The sequence below is a fragment of the Orcinus orca genome, chromosome 18 (genome assembly GCF_937001465.1).
Source record: "Orcinus orca chromosome 18, mOrcOrc1.1, whole genome shotgun sequence".
NCBI classification, from domain to species: domain Eukaryota; kingdom Metazoa; phylum Chordata; class Mammalia; order Artiodactyla; family Delphinidae; genus Orcinus; species Orcinus orca.
In genome coordinates this window covers 75,726,439-75,746,210 of record NC_064576.1, presented here as the reverse complement: position 1 = coordinate 75,746,210, position 19,772 = coordinate 75,726,439, and the positions used below count along the sequence as shown (strand labels likewise).

General features: G+C 44.1%; 1 protein-coding gene across 2 annotated transcripts in view; it reads right to left on the bottom strand.

Moving 5' to 3' along the window:
- The window catches only part of MIPEP (mitochondrial intermediate peptidase), a 133,581-nt gene that overhangs the window by 68,859 nt on the left and 44,950 nt on the right, over window positions 1–19,772 (bottom strand). For both annotated transcript variants that reach the window (XM_033409405.2, XM_012537432.3), the window contains exons 12-14: window positions 19,447–19,524; window positions 17,409–17,613; window positions 16,130–16,239 (exon numbers count right to left, since the gene is read on the bottom strand). In XM_033409405.2, the coding sequence (XP_033265296.1) occupies window positions 16,130–16,239; window positions 17,409–17,613; window positions 19,447–19,524 (393 nt within the window). The remainder of the gene's footprint in view (window positions 1–16,129; window positions 16,240–17,408; window positions 17,614–19,446; window positions 19,525–19,772) is intronic.

Sequence of the window (19,772 nt, the reverse complement as noted above, 5' to 3'; positions counted from 1 at the left end):
CCAAAACCTATGGGATGCAGCAAAAGCAGTTCTAAGAGGGAAGTTTACAGCAATACAATTGTACCTCAAGAAACAGAAAAATCTCAAATAAACAATCTAACCCTACACCTAAAGGAACCAGAGAAAGAAGAACAAACAAAACCCAAAGTTAGTAGAAGGAAAGAAATCATAAAGATCAGAGCAGAAATAAATGAAATAAAAACGAAGAAAACAATAGCAAAGATCAATAAAACTAAAAGCTGGTTGTTTGAGAAGATAAACAAAATTGATAAACCATTAGCCAGGCTCATCAAGAAAAACAGGGAGAGGACTCAAATCAATAGAATTAGAAATGAAAAAGGAGAAGTTACAACAGACACTGCAGAAATACAAAGCATCCTAAGAGACTACTACAAGCAACATTGCCAATAAAATGGACAACCTGGAAGAAATGGACAAATTCTTAGAAAGGTATAAACTTCCAAGACTGAACCAGGAAGAAACAGAAAATAGGAACAGACAAATCACAAGTAATGAAATGGAAACTGTGATTAAAAATCTTCCAACAAACAAAAGTCCAGGACCAGATGGCTTTACAGGTGAATTCTAGCAAACATTTAGAGATGAGCTAACACCCATCCTTCTCAAACTCTTCCAAAAAATTGCAGAGGAAGGAACACTCCCAAAACCAGATACCAAAACCAGAGAAAGATACTACAAAAAAAGAAAATAACAGACCAAGATCGCTCATGAATATAGATGCAAAAATCCTCAACAAAATACTAACAGGATCCAACAACACATTAAAAGGATCATACACCATGATCAAGTGGGATTTATCCCAGGGATGCAAGGATTCTTCAATATACGCAAATCAATCAATGTGATACACTGTATTAACAAATTGAATAAAAACCATATGATCATCTCAATAGATGCAGAAAAAGCTTTTGACAAAATTCAACACCCATTTATGATAAAAACTCTCCTGAAAATGTGCATAGAGGGAACCTACCTCAACATAATAAAGGCCATATACGACAAAGCCACAGCAAACATCATTCTCAATGGTGAAAAACTGAAAGCATTTCGTCTAAGATCAGGAACAAGACAAGGATGTCGGCCACTCTCGCCACTATTATTCAACAAAGTTTTGGAAGTCCTAGCCACAGCAATCAGAGAAGAAAAAGAAATAATAGGAATACAAAAGAAGAAGTAAAACTTGGAAAAGAAGTAAAACTGTCACTGTTTGCAGATGACATGATACTATACATAGAGAATCCTAAAGATGCCACCAGAAAACCACTTAGAGCTAATCAATGAATTTGGTAAAGTTGCAGGATACAAAATTAAGGCACAGAAATCTCTTGCATTCCTATACACTAATGATGAAAAATCTGAAAGAGAAATTAAGGAAACACTCCCATTTACCACAGCAGCAAAAAGAATAAAACACCTAGGAATAAACCTACCTAGGGAGACAAAAGATCTGTATGCAGAAAAGTATAAGACACCGATGAAAGAAATTAAAGATGACACAAACAGATGGAGAGATATACCATGTTCTTGGACTGGAAGAATCTCAATACTGTGAAAATGACTATAGTACCCAAAGCAATCTACAGATTCAATGCAATCACTATCAAATTACCAATGGCATGTTTTACAGAACTAGAACAAAAAGTCTTAAAATTTGTAAGGAGACACAAAAGACCCCGAATAGCCAAAACGGTCTTGAGGGAAAAAAACGGAGCTGGAGGAATCAGACTCCCTGACTTCAGACTATACTACAAAGCTACAGTAATCAACTGGCACAAAAACAGAAATATAGATCAATGGAACAGGATAGAAAGTCCAGAGATAAACCCACACACCTATGGTCAACTAATCTATGACAAAGGAGGCAAGGATATACAATGGAGAAAAGACAGTCTCTTCAATAAGTGATGCTGGGAAAACTGGACAGCTACATGTGAAAGAATGAAATTAGAACACTCCCTAACACCGTACACAAAAATAAACTCAAAATGGATTAGAGACCTAAATGTAAGACTGGACACTATAAAACTCTAAGAGGAAAACATAAGCAGAACACTCCTTGACATAAATCACAGCAAGATCTTTTTTGATCCACCTCCTAGAGGAATGGAAATAAAAACAAAAATAAACAAATGGGACCTAATGAAACTTCAAAGCTTTTGCAAAGCAAAGGAAACTACAAACAAGATGAAATGGCAACCCTCAGAATGGGAGAAAATATTTGCAAACAAATCAACGGACAAAGGATTCATCTCCAAAATATATAAACAGCTCATGTAGCTCAATATTAAAAAAACAAACAACCCAATCCAAAAATGGACAGAAGACCTAAACAGACATTTCTCCAAAGAAGACATACAGGTGGCCAAGAAGCACATGAAAAGCTGCTCAACATCACTAAATATTAGAGAAATACAAATCAAAACTACAATGAGGTATCACCTCACACCAGTTAGAATGGGCATCATCAGAAAATCTACAAACAATAAATGCTGGAGAGGGTGTGGAGAAAAGGGAACCCTCTTGCACTATTGGTGGGACTGTAAATTGATACAGCCACCATGGAGAACAGTATGGAGGTTCCTTAAAAAACTAAAAATAGAACTACCACATGACCCAGCAATCCCACTACTGGGCATATACCCAGAGAAAACTATAATTCAAAAAGACACATGCACCCCAATGTTCACTGCAGCACTATTTACAATAGCCAGGACATGGAAGCAACCTAAATGCCCGTCAACAGATGAATGGATAAAGAAGATGTGGTACATATATACAATGGAATATTACTCAGCCATAAAACAGAACGAAACTGAATCATTTGTAGAGAGTGGATGGACCTAGAGACTGTCCTACAGAGTGAAGTAAGGCAGAAGAGAAAAACAAATATCGTATATTAACGCATATATGTGGAACCTACAAAAATGGTACAGATAAACCGGTTTGCAGGGCAGAAGGTGAGACACAGATGTAGAGAACAAACGTATGGACACCAAGGGGGGAAAGTGGCGGGGGGTGGGGGGGTGGGATGAATTGGGAGACTGGGATTGACATATATATACTAATATGTATAAAATGGATAACTAATAAGAACCAGCTGTTTAAAAAGAAAAGAAAAGAAAATTCAAAACAAAAAAAACCACACCTGCAGTTTTTGTCTCTGTAGCGGCCCACAAGGTATGAACAGCCCAGGGCTGAAGCCGGCCCTGCCGCTCTCTGGGAGGGACAGAGGAAGCCCAGCAGGCCAGGGAGCAGGGAGGCCCACTGCACTCCCTTTATGAAGCACCCACTGTGTGCACAGCACCCTACCCTGCAGTCAGGTACACTACAACGGACCGCTGATCCTTCTGCCAGGACCCAGGAAAGGGATGTACGTCAAAACTAATCACATGGAGAAATGCCCTACATGCCACGAAAGAGGTACAGGTGAAGCTACGCAGGAATTCAGATGACAGCAATTACTTAAATGACTGAAAGGCAATTACCTTCACAATTAATTATGCCTATTGTATTACTGTAGAGGAGGTTATTTCTATTTCAAAGATGCATTTTAGCTATAAAATGTAGAAAGACATTGTAGGTTTCCCCCCAGTGAGAAACAGAAAAACGGCAGAATTATTATTTCTACAATTAGAACATAATATGCCAACAGTTAACTATGGTGACCTAATTTGTTCTAATTTATTTTAATAATTCAATATGAATTTTTCCACAATTATCTTTGTTCCTTATTTAAAAACAAAAGTGCTGTGTTGAGTTCTGAAGAATTGCGATCTGGCTTTGTGTGACTATGGCAATGACAGTGACAGTGCAGCCTGTCAGCAGTAAATGCCAAGGCTCAGCGGCAACACCAAAGACCCCAAGGATCTGCTGGGTGTTGAGTTCCTATTTCTAGCATTTAGTTAATGTCTTCCTCCAAATCCACTGATGCATCCATGTCTCAAATGTAAATTTCTGGAGCCCCAACCAGACTCTGAGGCGCAGTCAGCTGTCACGGTGTGATCTGGAAGCTTCTTGGAAATACATCGTCTCGGGCCGCTCCAGGCCCACCGAGTTAGAATCTGCATTTCAACCAGATCCCAGATGATTTCATGCATATTAAAGTTTGAGATGCCCTGACTCAGAAAAACATAATCGTCACAATGATTTGAAAAACAAAGGCGAGCAAAATGAAATCGTCCTCGTCTTCTGAGCGAAGGAACTGGCCACAGGAAGGCAGCACAGAGGCGGCTGCCGAAGCTGCGGGCTGGCATTTTCGGAGGCTGCTCATTTGCTTTCTGACAGCAGGCGAGGCTCTGGGCATCCTGCTTTCTCATTTGTAAGACAAGAATTTTAAAAAAAAAAAAGCTGCAAAAGATTACTATGACAATTTGGTGAGGTAATAGCTATTCAATCAACTTGTGCAAAGTATTGACTGATTGGAAGAAACTGAAGTCCCTGCGGGTAGCTCAGGTGTCTTTCTAAAGACTGCCAAAGGGCAACCATGTGTACAGGTTGGGCCTGGAGGCTTCAGGTCAGGGTACTGTCACGTGAGACGGAGAATGGCCCCGTCTTCCTTCCTCACAGTGTTCAGGCCTGGAGGCCAGATCACACAGCTGCCCCTGTGCAGCGAACTTTCCCCAGAACTTCCTGACTGTGCCCCGCCTCACAGGGAAGGGCGCGGTTCACTGTATTCTCGGGGTAAACACAGCTGCACTGTCTGCTGACCACACATGGGAACAGAAATATTAAAATACTAACAGATTTCCTATTATATTCAGAAAGCACATTTTTGGTAAGGCTTCTGAAATGCTGTCAAAAGTGCAAATGTGTTAGCAAACTTGGCGTTACTTGAATTCTCTGAATGTTTCCCTGTGTGCTTAACTTGTACACACGAAACCTCACAATCTGTCAGAAATCTTCGCTCACTTGACAACTCACCAGTCTGCATTAAATAGTGTCACGTTAAAAGTTTTGGCATCAGGCTTCCCTGGTAGTGCAGTGGTTGAGAGTCCACCTGCCAATGCAGGGGACACGGGTTCGAGCCCTGGTCCGGGAAGATCCCACATGCCGCGGAGCAACTAAGGTCGTGCGCCACAACTACCGAGGCTGCGCTCTAGAGCCCGCGAGCCACAACTACTGAGCTCGCCTGCCTAGAGCCCGTGCTCCGCAACAAGAGAAGCCACCGCAATGAGAAGCCCACACACCGCAACAAAGAGTAGCCCCCTCTAGCCGCAACTAGAGAAAAGCCTGGGTGCAGCAACAAAGACCCAGTGCAGATAAAAATTAAAAGACTAAATAAATAAATGAAAAAACACCATTCACTAAAAAAAGAAAAGTTTTGGCATCAAATTCTTACAGAGCCAAGGCACTGCAATAAAATATCTGGCTTATTTATGAGCATTTAGAAAATGTATTACGGTAGAGGCTGCACAAATATTCCAAATTAAGACATCCTCTGGTACAAATCCTTGTTTTTCTACCACCGAAATCCCCTGGGAACACGCTGGATCTAAAGACACAAACTTGTTGAGACACGGTCCCCTCAAACAAGAAAAGGCTTCAGAGGCAGCAGGCCAAGCGCCAAAGCCGTCCAGCCCACGAGTCAGCAGCTTCGATTCGCAGCTCGATCCCAGCACCCTGAGCCCTCGACCTCGGCCCATGTCTACGGTGGGGAAACCACTGGATTTGGCGTGTCTCGAGCTGCCCGCTTTGCTGTTAGTCAGTAATCGGATGGCACCTCATCAATACGATGAAAATGCTGCCAGGCCCAAAGAGGCCAAGTCTCAGCTCTGAACCCAGAGCAAACAGCGTCACTTCCTTCTTACCTGGCTTTTAGTGGTTTAGTGTTTTCTTACGAACTAAGATGGCATGAAAGAACCTTTGGAAATGCTTGCATAGTATCACAGACTCACCTGACGGGCGGTACAGAGAAAACCGTACAGGGCTCAACGTGAAACACTGTAATGCGTAACAGAGTCTAACTTCTATTTTTTTGCTAAAAAAACTGCAGTCCTACCTTGTTTACAGTTGGCATATATTATTAAATTTGACTGACTAGAATTTTTGATGTGAGTATGGAGCTATTAGTTTTTAGTTTCTAACTTTTAAATTTTTATTTTGTATAAAAGAGCAGAGAAGTCTCAGAAAGTTCCGTGACTGATCTAGGCCACCTGCACCGGCAGTGGGGCTGGGGTCAGACCTGTCTTTGCTCTCCGGTTCAATGGTCTTGTCTAGACATAACTGAGAAGCATTAAAGCCGAAAATAAGAAACGTTTCAAAACAACTTAAACTTGCCAAAAGGAATCTAGTTCTAGTTGCACTATAATTTTTACCTTCAATCCGTATTCATATCTCCTGGGAGGATGACAGGAGAAGATTTATTACAAGGCTGTACGTCTCCTTGGAAATACATCTTAAGCAATTTTAGCCTTGGGCGAACTCTCACAAATGAAGGCAACAAGCTAAATCTTATAATGACGCAACACACAACAGTTCTAAAATGAAAGCACTAGAACTGTGCTAAAAATAACACTTACTATGGAAATGGGCCTGTTTTTTTTGTGAGACGTATAAGAAGTGTAAGCCATTTCCTACGATATTAAGGGATTTTTAACTAGGAAAAACTGGAAAAAGAAAACACCCACAATGTTATAATACTGATTTGAGTACTACTGTGTGATCCCTGAAAAATTACTTAACCTGTCTGAGCTTCAGTTTCTACAAAGTGTGGATAACTATGTACCTACTTCATACACTGCTGGACAGATTAAATAAGAAAAAAACATATGAAATAATAAATGTTAATTTCTATTATTTATTGCTTGATAAGTATTTTGTGAGAAAGATAACTAGAACAACAAACATTTCAGTGTAGTGGCTAATGGACAAAATTATGCAAAAAATTTAGGTTCTCTTGAAAGTCAATTGACTATATCTCTGGTGATTAGTAACGCAGCTGGGGGTTACAAAATTACCAGAAAAAAAAGAATAAACTTGAAGACAAGAAGCATTATGAAGATTAAAAGGCTAACACCCGAGGAAGAAAGGAATAGCTCAACTCTATACTTTTATGCACCTAACAAAATATTCTCAAAACAGAGCAAAAAGCAATGAAATCACTTATAGGGCACTGAAACTACTCTGTATGACACCATAATGATGGATACATGTCGTTCTACATTTGCCCAAACCCACAGAACGTACAGTCCCACAAGTGAACCCCATGTGAACTGTGGACATGTCAGTGGAGATGCACCAGCTGTTCCAGATGCAGCCTCTGGTGAGGACGCTGATGGCAGGGGAGGCTGTGCACGAGTCGGGGCAGGGGCTTTACAGGAAATCTCTACACTTGCCCCTCGATTTTGCTGCCAACCTAAAACTGCTTTAAATAAATAAAGTCTTAATAATTTTTAAAAAGAGACACAACTAAGGGGAAAAAATGATACATCCAGCATCCTGGTGGAAGCCTTCCATCTCTCAATTTAAAATGAGTCATATATCAAAGATTTCAACAACACAATTAAAAGGCTAACTTAACAGAAGGGTTTGAAACCCTAAGCCCAACAATTAGAAAATATACAATGTACGCAAGCACAAACAGAACATTTCCAAAAACTGATGACACACTAGGCCATAAAATAAATATCAACAAAATGCAAAATCAATACCAGTCGGACTAAGTAATTAGATATCAACAACAAAAAGATACACAACTCCTCTACAAAGGTTTAGAAATTGTAAACTACACTTCAAAACAACTCATTAGTCAAAGAGGAAATTACAATGGAAATGAGCAACCTTAGAAACATTTTGTATTAAAATCATGGCATGCAGCTAAAGCACTGCATCACACAGTTTAAAATTTATAGCATTAAAATGTAAATGCACATGTTAGATAAAACTGAAACTCAATTAGCTAAGTGTCCACCTTAAGAAACTGGGGGAAAAAATGAAGAAGGGAGAGAATAATCATAAAGACAGAAACTAATGAACTAAAACAAACAAAACAGGGAGGATAAACAAAGTCTGCGTTAGTTCTTTGTAAATACTACTGATACTTATCTTCTGCCAAGATTAATAGAGAAAAAAAAATGAGAGAAGAATATTAGGGATGAAAAGGACATAAGCATGGATGTGGCAGGACTTGAAGCATGAAAGAATGCTATAAATAACTTCATGCCAATAAACTTGAAAACTTGGGTTAAATGGCTAAATTTCTCGAAAATTACAAGTTAGCAAAGCTTACTTAAGAAGAAAAGAAGGCCAAAGACTCCTGTGACTATTAAGGAAATCAGTCATTTAAAAAATCTTCCCACAGAGAAAATGATAGACCCTGAATGGTTTCATGGCTGAATTCTGACAAAGTTTCAAGAAACCGATTATTACAATTTCATAAAAGTGCTTGTAAGGAAAAGAAGGAGCTCTCAGCAACTCATTTTATGAAATGGGATATACTTAATACCAACACCAACAAGAGTGAGAGGACCAAGAAAATCACGAGCGCATCTCTCTCATAAACACAGATACAAGAAGTCCTCCACACACAAAATATTAGCAAACTGAAGCCAGCACTGTATTAAAAAAATAACATTAAGTTAGGACCAAAGTCATTCAACCCTGGCACGCAAAGGTTGCTTAACATTAATATCAACATTCACGACATTACCAGATAAACAGAAAAGAACCACCCAATTACCTCAAAAGATGCAGGAAAAGTCTGATAAAATGCAATAACTGTTAACGATTAAAAAGAAAAAAAAAAAACCTTAGTTAACTGGGAATAGGAAGGAATTGCCTTTTCCTGTTATCTCCACTAAACCTACGACAACACACAGCTTGCTTTATGGTAAAACATTAGAAACATTTCCTTTAAAAATCAGGATAAAGGCAAATGATGCTCATATTACAACTTCTATTCCACGTCACTCCTGTACTGGAGGGTCCCGTAACTCGAGGGGGACAAAATAAAGACATAAAAGACCTATGAATGGGAAAGGAAAAATACAGCTTATTATCTGCAGCAAGAGTAACTGTTTGGTTAAAAAACTTTAAAAATTCCATAGACAAGTTATTAGAATGAATAAGAAAGTTTAGCAAAGTTGCTAAAAATAAGATATATCCAATAAAGGATAAATTGCACATTTAAACACCAGCAACAAGTAGAAACATAATTTTTTAAAATATACATTTATAAAGCTATCAAAAGGGTGGGGCATCCAGGACTAAATCTAACAAAAGTTAAGCAAGACTCTTTGGAAGGAGGTTTGAAAACACTTTAAAAGGCTTCTTAAAAGACCTAAGGAAGGGAGAGGTGTGTCACAATCGTGGCCTGGAAGACTCAATATTCAAATATCAGTTCTCCCTAAACTGACCTACAGATTTAATGGAACCCCAACCAAACTCTTACCATAGTTTTTTTTCAAGAAAATGGGTAAGCTGACTCTAAAACGTGTAGGAAAAAAGACAAAGGCCCAAGAGTTGACAAGAAATTTCTGAAAAACAAATAAAGAAGATGTCAAGACTTAGTACAAAGCTGTAGTGATGCAGACAGCACGGCACTGGTATCAGGTCAGACAGAACAAGGGGATGAGAGGGACCCCAGAGCAGATGAGTGCACACAGGTGGGCACTGGGCACCCGTCCCCCAGGTCACTGGACAAAGAGTGCGTGGCGCTCAGACAACTGGTCATCCACCAGGAAGAAGGGAAACTGCATTTTCCCTTCACACCACACACAAAGAGGAGTGCCAACCTGATTAAAGACCTAAAGATAAGGGAAAGACACTAAAACTTTCAGGAAAAAACAGAAGAATCTCTTTATGACTTCTAGGGAAACAAAGGTTTTTAAAGATAGGATATTTAAAGCATTAACTAGGACGAAAAGACTGCTGGATTCAACAAAATTAAGATGAAGTTCAATCCATCAACAGATACCATAAAGAAAGTGAAAAGACAAGCTGTAAACTGAGAGCAGACATACAGCTGACAAAGGATTATTATTCCAACATGTCAAGAAACCTGAGAAATCAATAGAGAAAGGCGAACGTCACACAGGAAAATGAGAAGAGAAACAGGCGTGCGAGAGAAAACAAAGATGAACAATGAAAAGATAAAAAGAAGTTCAACCCAGACGTACTCGGGGAGTCCTGCTGGCAGTGAAGGTCCTCACGGCATTCCATTTCACAACCACAAAACTGGCAAAGTTAAAACTTCTGACAGCATGAGGATGAGGTGCGAGGGGAACCACGGCCGAAAAGGGTCATAAGTATGAACGTTCTGGACGGCAGCCTGGAGAGGGAAGTGGGTCGGAGGAAGACAAACTCCGCGTGATCTCATTTATGCGTGGAATCTTAAGAAAAAAAAAAAGAAACTGAACAGATTGGTGGTTGCCAGAGGTGGCGGGTAAAATGTACCAACGTCCAGTTATAAGGTGGAAAAGTCTGGGGATGTCACGTACAGCATGGTGACCACAGTTAATACTACTATATTGTGTGTCTGCGAGCTGCTAAAAGAGTAGATCTTAAAAGTTGTCTTCACAAGAAAAAAATAGTAACTATTTGAGGTGATAGATGTTAACTAAAATTATTGTGATCATTTCACAATATGTACACATACCAAATTTAGTTATATACCTGAAACTAATACAATATGTCAAACATATCTCAATTAAAAAAAAACAACGTGGCATTACCTCATAAACTTGAAGACACACACACCTTACAAACCCAGCAATTCCAATCATGCACATGAATATGAGGAGAAAAGTAAAAAAAATGTTCACAGCAGATACAGATGAACTAGTAAAAACCTGGAAGAACCCATTTCAATGACAGAAGAATGAGTACATAAATTACAGAATATTATGCTGAACTGAAAGTAAATATACTGCATCTACGTGCAACACTGATGAATCTTAGGCACACCAGGATTATAAAAAGCAGCACAGAAGGTTAGAAACCGTGTAATACCATATGTTTTTAAAACTCAAATACAAAACTAAACACTACGTTGCTGAGGAATAAATAACTTATGTGTAAAAGCTATTTTTAATCAAGAAACTAATAGGAATTCAAGACCGCCCTTACCTCCAGAGAGGAGCATTTGGTAGCACTTTACTTTCTGAGTTGGGTGCTGGTCTCCTAGACGTGCATTCTGCAATGTGATTCTGCAACATTCAGCATTAAACAAAAACACACTACTTTCAGAGGCATCTCCTTTCCAATCATTTTTGAGAAGAATCTACTGAGCTGAAATTGGCTTTATTTGATTCCCATCCACTGTTCCCAGTAATACTGTTTTCTGGAATGACACGGCAGATATATTTTCTTCCTCTTCATGGTATCCTTCAAATATTAGGACAGACTGAAGCTTCTTTTTCTGGTCTAAAACCATATTCTTACAACATTCCTAAGAGGAAGGGGTTCCCAACTTTACATGATGTGGAAGCCTCTTCTCAGGGTGCTTTCTGGATCACCGATGTCACTGTCATCCCACAAGGAACAAGAGTCCCCGTAGCCTGCAACGCCCTGGGCTTGGCAGCCCTGCTGCATGCAGTGCGCTGAAGGCAGAGGCGTGCTGGCGAGGAGGGGGGACAAGGCAGGAAGAGAGGGGGCTGGAAACTGAGGACCGAGAACAAAGGGGACGGATGAGGCAGACCCTGCGAGGGGAGACGGGGCGTATATTTCTTCCTGGGATCCAGGAAGAAATATTCATGCGGTCTTCATCCCTGGTTCCTGGCACAGGGCTTCTAAACCCCTGGAACTTCCCGAGGGGAGGAGTGAGAGAAGCATCTTTGTCACTCGTCACGCCCCTTTCAACCGCACAGGAGTTTATGCCGCGTGATGACCAGACTGCAGCCGTGACGCAAGCCGCCCCTTCCTGAGCAGTGCTGAATCTCGGGCTAGCACGATTCTAAGGACTGGCCTCAAGAGAACGGGACCAACACTGTTTCTCGTAACAGTCTGTAGCCCCCCCGCGCAGGAGTCTCGCGGGCAGGCTGTGAACAAGACAGCACCTGAGGAGAGACCACGCGGAGTGCACACGGCTGCGCGCAGCAGGGGCAGCGACAACCCTGGCCTCGACGATCCATGAGATCGCTTCCCTTTTCCCTTGAAAACCCTTCCTGGTTGAGCGGAATCTTCAGAACTGGTTCCGGGACACGAGTCCACCTTCTCCCCAGGGCGCCGGCCGCTTGCATAAAGCAAACTTCCTGCTCCTGCCAGCACCTGTCTCTTAAGTATCGGCTTTCTGAGCAGGAGCAGCCGAACCGGAGTCTGGTAGCAACGGCAGCTGAGAGGTGGAAGCAACCCACGTGTCCACCGACGGACGCAAGGCTGAACAGAATGTGGTCCGTCCACACAAAGACAATCACTCAGCCTTAGAAAGAAATCCTGACACAGGCTACACCTGGATGAACCTTAAAAACATTATGCTAAATGAAACAAACCAGCCACAAAAGGATAAATACTGTATAATTCCACTTATATGAGGTCCCTAGAACAGTGCAATTCAGGGAAACAGAGCAGAGTGCTGGCTAACGGGCTGGGGGAGGGGAAATGAGGCACTCGTGTCTAAGGGGGACAGGGCACCAGGTGGCAGGATGCACGGCGTTCTGGGGATGGCGGTGGTGAGGGAAGCAGAGCAACGACAATGCACTTGACACCCCTGAACGGTCACTGAAACACAGGCTGGCACGCTGTATGTAATATGTATTTTACCACGACTAGAAAAGGAGCTGCGTATGAAAATGTTCAAGGGAGGACAAAGCCTGTGCTTCCGGAAGTGTGGGACCGCTGGAAGCAACTGGAAGGGTTAGGCTGAAGGCCAGAACCAACGAGCACGGAGAAGACAGACAACACCCCCGTTCCCCAGATCCCACAGGTCCTGCGACGCAGCCTAAGGTCGACCGAGGTTTGGGAGGAACTCCCCGAGACCGCTGATTCACATCAAGTGCATCACATCTAAAAACCTGGATGTTTCCACGGGAGCTGCTACCAAGTCTGTATTTCTGCTACACTTGTGCTGCTGATTTTAAGATTGATTTACAACTAATTCTGCTTCAGCTTTGACGCTGTGCTCGTCAGGACGGTGTGAGCCTCGAAGCAGCACCTCTGCTATTCGCTTCCTGACAGCCGTATGGCACCTGCAGATCTGAGAGGCAACTTCTAATTCTGTGACCACAAGGCATCCACTGGCTCTGGGATGCTCAGGTTCAGGTAAAATACTGCTAGGTGTTAAAAAGTCACCAATACATTCTGCCGAGGCGGACAGCTCTCTGGAATAGACCACGTGACGGGGAAAAATTCCTTCCCTGATGTGCAGCAGGACGAAATGAAGCAGAAAGACGCACCCTGCTGTTCCTCTTTAACGTTATTTCTTTACAGAGAGTTAGATTTGAGGGAATTAGCTCCTGCCCTTAGGCTAGAACTGCCCTTAAAGTGAAAGCATCCAGCCAGTTGGTGTTTAATCACCGACAAGAAGAGGCGAGTCAGTCCTCTGCGAGGCTCGAGGTGCCCCGTGCCTCTGGCGCCCTCTCCAGACCCCACGGGCCCCAGCACTGTCCTGCTTTGGAGGCTGTGTCTGCAACCCCTTCGGCCCACTGGACGTGCCTCCGAGTCCGAAATGGAGCTAATCCACAGCAGCCTGCCGCTCGCTGCCGATCTCATCTCGTCTGAAGTGCGGTTTTGGACTTAATATTCTTTTCTTGAAATGGTTCTTCTGACTGAAGAATTCAGTAGTAAAACAGGAATTGTCTTTTTTTGAGGACATTACACCACCCTCCAAGCAGTGGTTCTAGCCCTTCCTGGCTTTTCTCATTGCTCTGGAAACAGACAACAATATTTTTAAACTGACCTCAGTATCGTGGTGCATTTCAGCCCAGCACTTAGGTCCGACGCCGACAGGGTCTCGCCACCGTTCGCAGACGCCCCGCTCCGCGCGTCCTCGGGAACCGGAACCCCCAGGCAGCTCCTCTCCCGGGCCACTTCTAACCTCCCCACCACTCGGCCCCACACGCCCACGTGTCCACTTGACTCTGGGTTTCAGGCCGGCGCTGCGAGCGGCCGCGTGGGCAGCAACGCTGTGCAGCGGACATCCAAGGCGAGAGCTGTCCTCCTTCCTCAGATGTGGCCCTCCTCCCGGACTCCATGCTCTCAGACCCTCCCCGCCATCTGACCAGCCGCAGGCCCTTCCCGCCAAGCCTCCGACAGCTGCTCCCCTCCCGGCCCCGCTGCCAGCACCTTGGCTCTGGCCCTCATCACCGCTGACCGCAGCAAAGGACGGACGAGCCCTCGGGTCCAAAGGTGGACTCCAGGGAGGCTGCCGGCTGGAGGTTAATGAGAAGGGGGGCTGGGGCAGAGTCACAGGAGGGACTCGGCCCCGAGGGGAAGCCCGGGACACAGGAGAATCCCCCTCGTCACCAGGCGGGCGAGCGGAGGGGCCGGGACTCCCGCGGTGTGGGCAAGGCGGGTGCAGAGACGGATGGGGTGCAGGTTCTGAACACGAGGACACTCCCGCGTTCGTCCCTGTCCGTCCCCCTACCCCCCCTCGCTGACCCTGCCACACGCGCTGTCCTGCCTGTCTCGGGATCTCTGAGCCCTGCGGACTGTCCCTCGGCTGGAGTCGCCTTGCCCTCAGCCCTGCTCTGCACCCCGAGACACCAGGCCACGAGTGCAGGGATGCTGTCACACTTACTCCCGGCTGCTTCTCAGGTGCTGAGAATGGAGCCTATTTCCCGACGGAAGGACTCACCTATGGCCTCAGTGTGTCCTCAGTAAACGTCCTGCAACGAGACGGATGAGGGCTGCTGCGAGCGCACCGGCAAGTTGCCACCCGACATACTTTTTCACGACCTGGTTCCTCCAGGAGCTCCTGGTGAAGCCCGTCCCGAGGCCCCAGCAGAGGGCCGGCTCCCCGCAAGCCTGCGCCCTGTGCCCGAGCACGTCTGTGCCCCCGAGGACGGGCAGGGGGCGGTTACGGGAGCAGCAGCGCGTCAGGCCATCCTCCCCCTTCCCAGACCCCGAAGCGTGGAGCCGGGAGGACTAGGTCACTGCCTGATGGGCTACGTGCTTCTACGTCGCTGGCTAAGGTGACAATCCCCAGAGCAGCTCCGCACGTTGATGGGCACGTAGCTGACTGGATCACAGATATTTCAATTCTGTCCTCTTAACCACAGAAACAGATTATGATGGAGGCTAACTCAGATTAGTTCTCCAGGAACCCATCCATTATTCTACAGTTGACAGTAGTGGTTAAAGTCAAGTCCAAACAATAGAAATCGCCGATTCACATCACGCATCCAGAGATACAACCGGAAAGAGAGTCACAAATACAGGTGGGCTTGGGCCCTGCTTTCTCTGGTTCCATTCGGTCCTTCCGTTAATTTCTTTTAGTGCTTTTTTTTGTGCTAGGCACAGTTCTAAATGTTGAAGATTCAAAGGTGAATGGAATTGTACACAGGCACTCAGGGAGGTACAGTTTAAGGCGGAAAAACACTACCTAATGTAACAGTATATCACCAAAATTCTGAGCGAAGAATACATTTTCCACGGGACACGCAGACAGTAAACACACAATGCTGACAATTAGATTAGCGCTAACTTACCGTGAAGTATCACTCACTTAATCCTACTTCACAGAACTTAAAAACCTTTAACGTTACAAGGCACTATTTAAACCGAAACCTCAAAATTAAGGAATTTTCAGACTTGGCATCACGTAGATGCTACCTAAACACATCGGGGAAATATGGCATCACAGTTTACCAAACAACACACACATTTAGACTGAGAGAATATTCAGAAGCATAAAGGGTAGAGGAAAGAGCAAAGGCTTTTTTGAGGTGAGACAGGCTTTGAGGCTTGTTTCCCCCTCTGGAAACAGGACACAGCGCCTTCCTCAGGGGGCAGCTCTGAGGACTAGACGGGACGTTACTGGGCATATAATAAAGGGCAGCTATTTGTTGCCCACACATGACTGTAGCTACAGCTGAAGAAAGGGAATCAGGAAACGGCAGAAGGATTCTGGTTCGGAGAAGGTTCTGAAAAAGCAGTAAGAGTTCCCGCTACCCCGCAGGTCACAAAGGCCACCCCCGTGCCCCAGAGGACGGTACAGAAAGTCAACGCTCCCTACCTGCCCCGTCTGATAATGTCGGGCAAACTGGTGAACCACTCGGTAATCATTTGCAAAGTACTCCATCAGAATAGAAGGGACCTCGGCAAAGTCAGTGGGGCACCTGGTCCCTAAAATGGGGGAGAAAGAAAGAAGCTGGCCTGAATCACATCAACACGTTCATCCTACTACAAACACTCTTTTAAAATTTTTTATTTGTACTTCTGATGAACTATGATAATCTTTAATTCATTAAGTCAATACTTCTATAAAATTATTGCACATATTTACAGAAAAGTTTGTAGTAACCTCTTATTTTCCCACGTATCAGAAGTAAAACAAAATATTTGCACAGCTGGATAGAACACCTTGTAAAGCAACGGCTCACACCCTCTACAAACAAAACTGTCTTCAGCTATGCTGGGCTATACCTAAAACACAAATTACAACATTCTTACTTAATTAACACAGCAATTGAATTTAATTCATGAATTCCATCACCAAGTGCCCGTATCCTTCATTTGTTTTAAAAGTACTTTATCTATTGATTGCTTCTGGTAACAAGGTCAATCCTCAATACAGAAAAGCAACATTTCAAACTCAAAATTATTTAAAGAACAAATCCTGTAAGCAAGTCTTGGTGACACTTGATGATTCTGTCCGGCCCATCTACTGCAGTCTTTTCAAATACCTCCCTCCTCCCCCAAAATACTGTGTGCAAAGTTAGTTACTAAATACTGAAGACCAACACTTGCCCAGGTGGTCGAAGGCTGACTGGCCCTGTCTGATCGCAAGCTTAAGACTCAGAGAGGATAAGCAGGAGGGAAGCCTGGGGCGTCACCCGACATGGCAACCCGTCAGCAGGGGGACCACAGCTTTACGCAGGGGAGAGCAGAGGAGAAACACAAAGCACCTGGTCATACCTTTACAACATGCCTCAAGGTTTTCTAACTGGTTTTGGATAAAAAGAGGCAACGGTTCATTCACTTATTCACTTGCTAAGTCTGTGCTCCTGGCTAAGGAGATACGCTTATTCACACACACGGCCACAGACTGAAATTCCACGTAATATAGGACAAAATGTAAAATGGTACAAACTGAAAAGACAGGCAACTGAGATATTCCTTGGTGAGAACTGTTGTCAAGGATGGAAAAAAATGTAACAAAGATCGGGTAGCATCACAGTTGGAAGGACAAGATGATGCCATCTGCGATAAATGACCACAGATTTTCTAAATGAAAAGCTTTTTCCAATTTAAAATGAAATGTACACGTTTAAAGTCCCCTCTTCTTGGCTCACCAGTGACATGCTGATAACGAGTCCGTCCCAGCATTGAATGCATGGCGTGCCCCATTTCATGGAAAAGATTTTCCATCATCCCAGGAGTTAATAATGTTGGCAAAGTCTTTGAGGAATGGGGAAGGTTCAGCATCAGAACGACAACTGGGAGCTGATAGCCCCCGTCTTCCTTTAATCGGCCCCCACGGATGGTGAAATGGCAGTCCTTTAAGAAAACACGACAAGTGAAGGGTAATATAAAGTTGTATCAAAATGTGTGAGTACAAATTTTACCTTAATTCCATTCTTCTATTTAGTTACAGACACTTTTATCCCAATACTTTTTATTTTGCTAACATATTAATTTTTTAAAACACCAATAATACATTGAGCTTGCGTTGATGAACTCATTCCTCCACTCCAAAAGTATGTGTTAAGTGACGCTACACCAGATACCGGAGACAGTCACCACTAAGCTTAGCCCTGCGCCCTCAAGGTGCTCACGGCAGGTAGGAAGGGACAGCCGTGGACCGCGGGGGGCACTGATGTTAATGGAGCCCCTTCTGTGTCAGGCGATGAACCAGGAGACACTTTCCACACCACCGTCTCCATCACTTGGAGGTGACGAGCTCTCAACTGTCACAAAGCAAGGAACCTGGGTATCTTTCCCGGTTCGCATACACTTCATCACTTACTCTTCACAGTGAGTCTGTGAGGCAAGTATTTCATTTTTCAGATGAGAAAACAAACTGAGCCTTGGAAATGCTAAGTCACGTGTCCAAGGGCACAGCTAGGGCTGCGGCATCTCAACCCTGAACCCCCCGGGCTGGCAGCTAGGAGCTGGGGCTCAGATCACTAACCCAGATTCTCCAGCCTTTCAAGCAGAGAGGAGACACAGAGGACGCAGAGGTCAACGACCCAGACTCTGGGCCCACCGTCCAGATCTACCAGCCAATCGCCTTGGAAACTGCTTCACCTCCACCAGACTCACCTCCACCCTGTCCAACGCCAGAGCAGCTGCCCAGATCCATAAGCTCATGTCTGCTAAAACTGCTCTGGAAACTGTGAAACCACTATTTAAATATAAGGTACCATTATTTCTGTTGGAACTTAATAACCCGAATTCTTGACAATTCCAATCACACTGACCAAAATTGCTTGAAGCTGATCGACCAGGAAACCTGGTTTGCGGCTCGAGGAACTGAACCTCACTTTTCTGCATAAGGAGTGAACTGGTGGTTGATAGGGTCTCCACAGGGACACATCTTGTGCCATTTGAAACTAGGTCCATGTCAAGTATGGAAAGTGGCTGAGAGCTGGGGCTCTAGTCAGGAAGTTTGGGTTCAAATCCTAGTGCTTCTAACTGTGTGGCTCTGGGCAAGTAGTAACCTTACCTCTCTGACATCAGCTTCCTCATAATGTCAGTGTCCAGTTCAAAAGGCTGATGTGAACTTTCAAAGATGTGACATGAAAAAGGACCCAGAGCACTGGCGGGCCCACAGAAGGGCTGGCAAAATGTCAGCTATCATTATTACTACCGTTACCATGACCCAGATAAAAGTGACAGATACAGATCTATGTAATTACCTTCATAAGTTTTATTTTAAAGATTTTTTTAGTGTGGACCATTTTTAAAGTCTTTGTGGAATTTGTTACAGTGTTGCTTCTGTTTTATGTTTTTGTTTTTTGGCCACAAGGCATGTGGGATCTTAGCTCCCCGACCAGGGATCGAACCCGCACCCCCTGCACTGGAAGGCAAAGTTTTAACCACTGGACCGCCAGGGAAGTCCCCAGTGATGCCTTTTAAATATTAGGAACTACAGAAGTGAGGTATAAAGTTCACATCAAGGGCTTCCCTGGTGGCGCAGTGGTTGAGAGTCCGCCTGCTGATGCAGGGGACGCGGGTTCGTGCCCCGGTCCGAGAAGATCCCACATGCCGCGGAGCGGCTGGGCCTGTGAGCCTGCACGGCCACAACAGTGAGAAGCCCACATCAGTTCACATCCATACAAATTAGCTGCTGGTTACTTTAGAGAGACCATTCTGTAAACCAAGCATCACCTGGTGCGGTTTGTCTGCTCGCTGAAAAAAATCGCAGTAAATGTACCCCAGCAGTCCTTCAGATTCATGAACCACGGCCTAGGGGGAAGAAAAATGAATTTAGTGGGGAATGAGGCCTTTAGAAACTCTAAAAGAAGAAACACGTTCCTAGCACAAGAACCTGTTCACAAAACACCCAGAGCCACAAATATAGACGTTTCATTACTTCCTACGTCCCGTGTGACCTCGAGGTGGCTTCCACTTTGCCCTCAACCTCTTCTCCTGCATCTCCAGGACAACTATGATTTAGGAATTCTGTTGGAAGAGGACACCCTCCTCCACAAGCC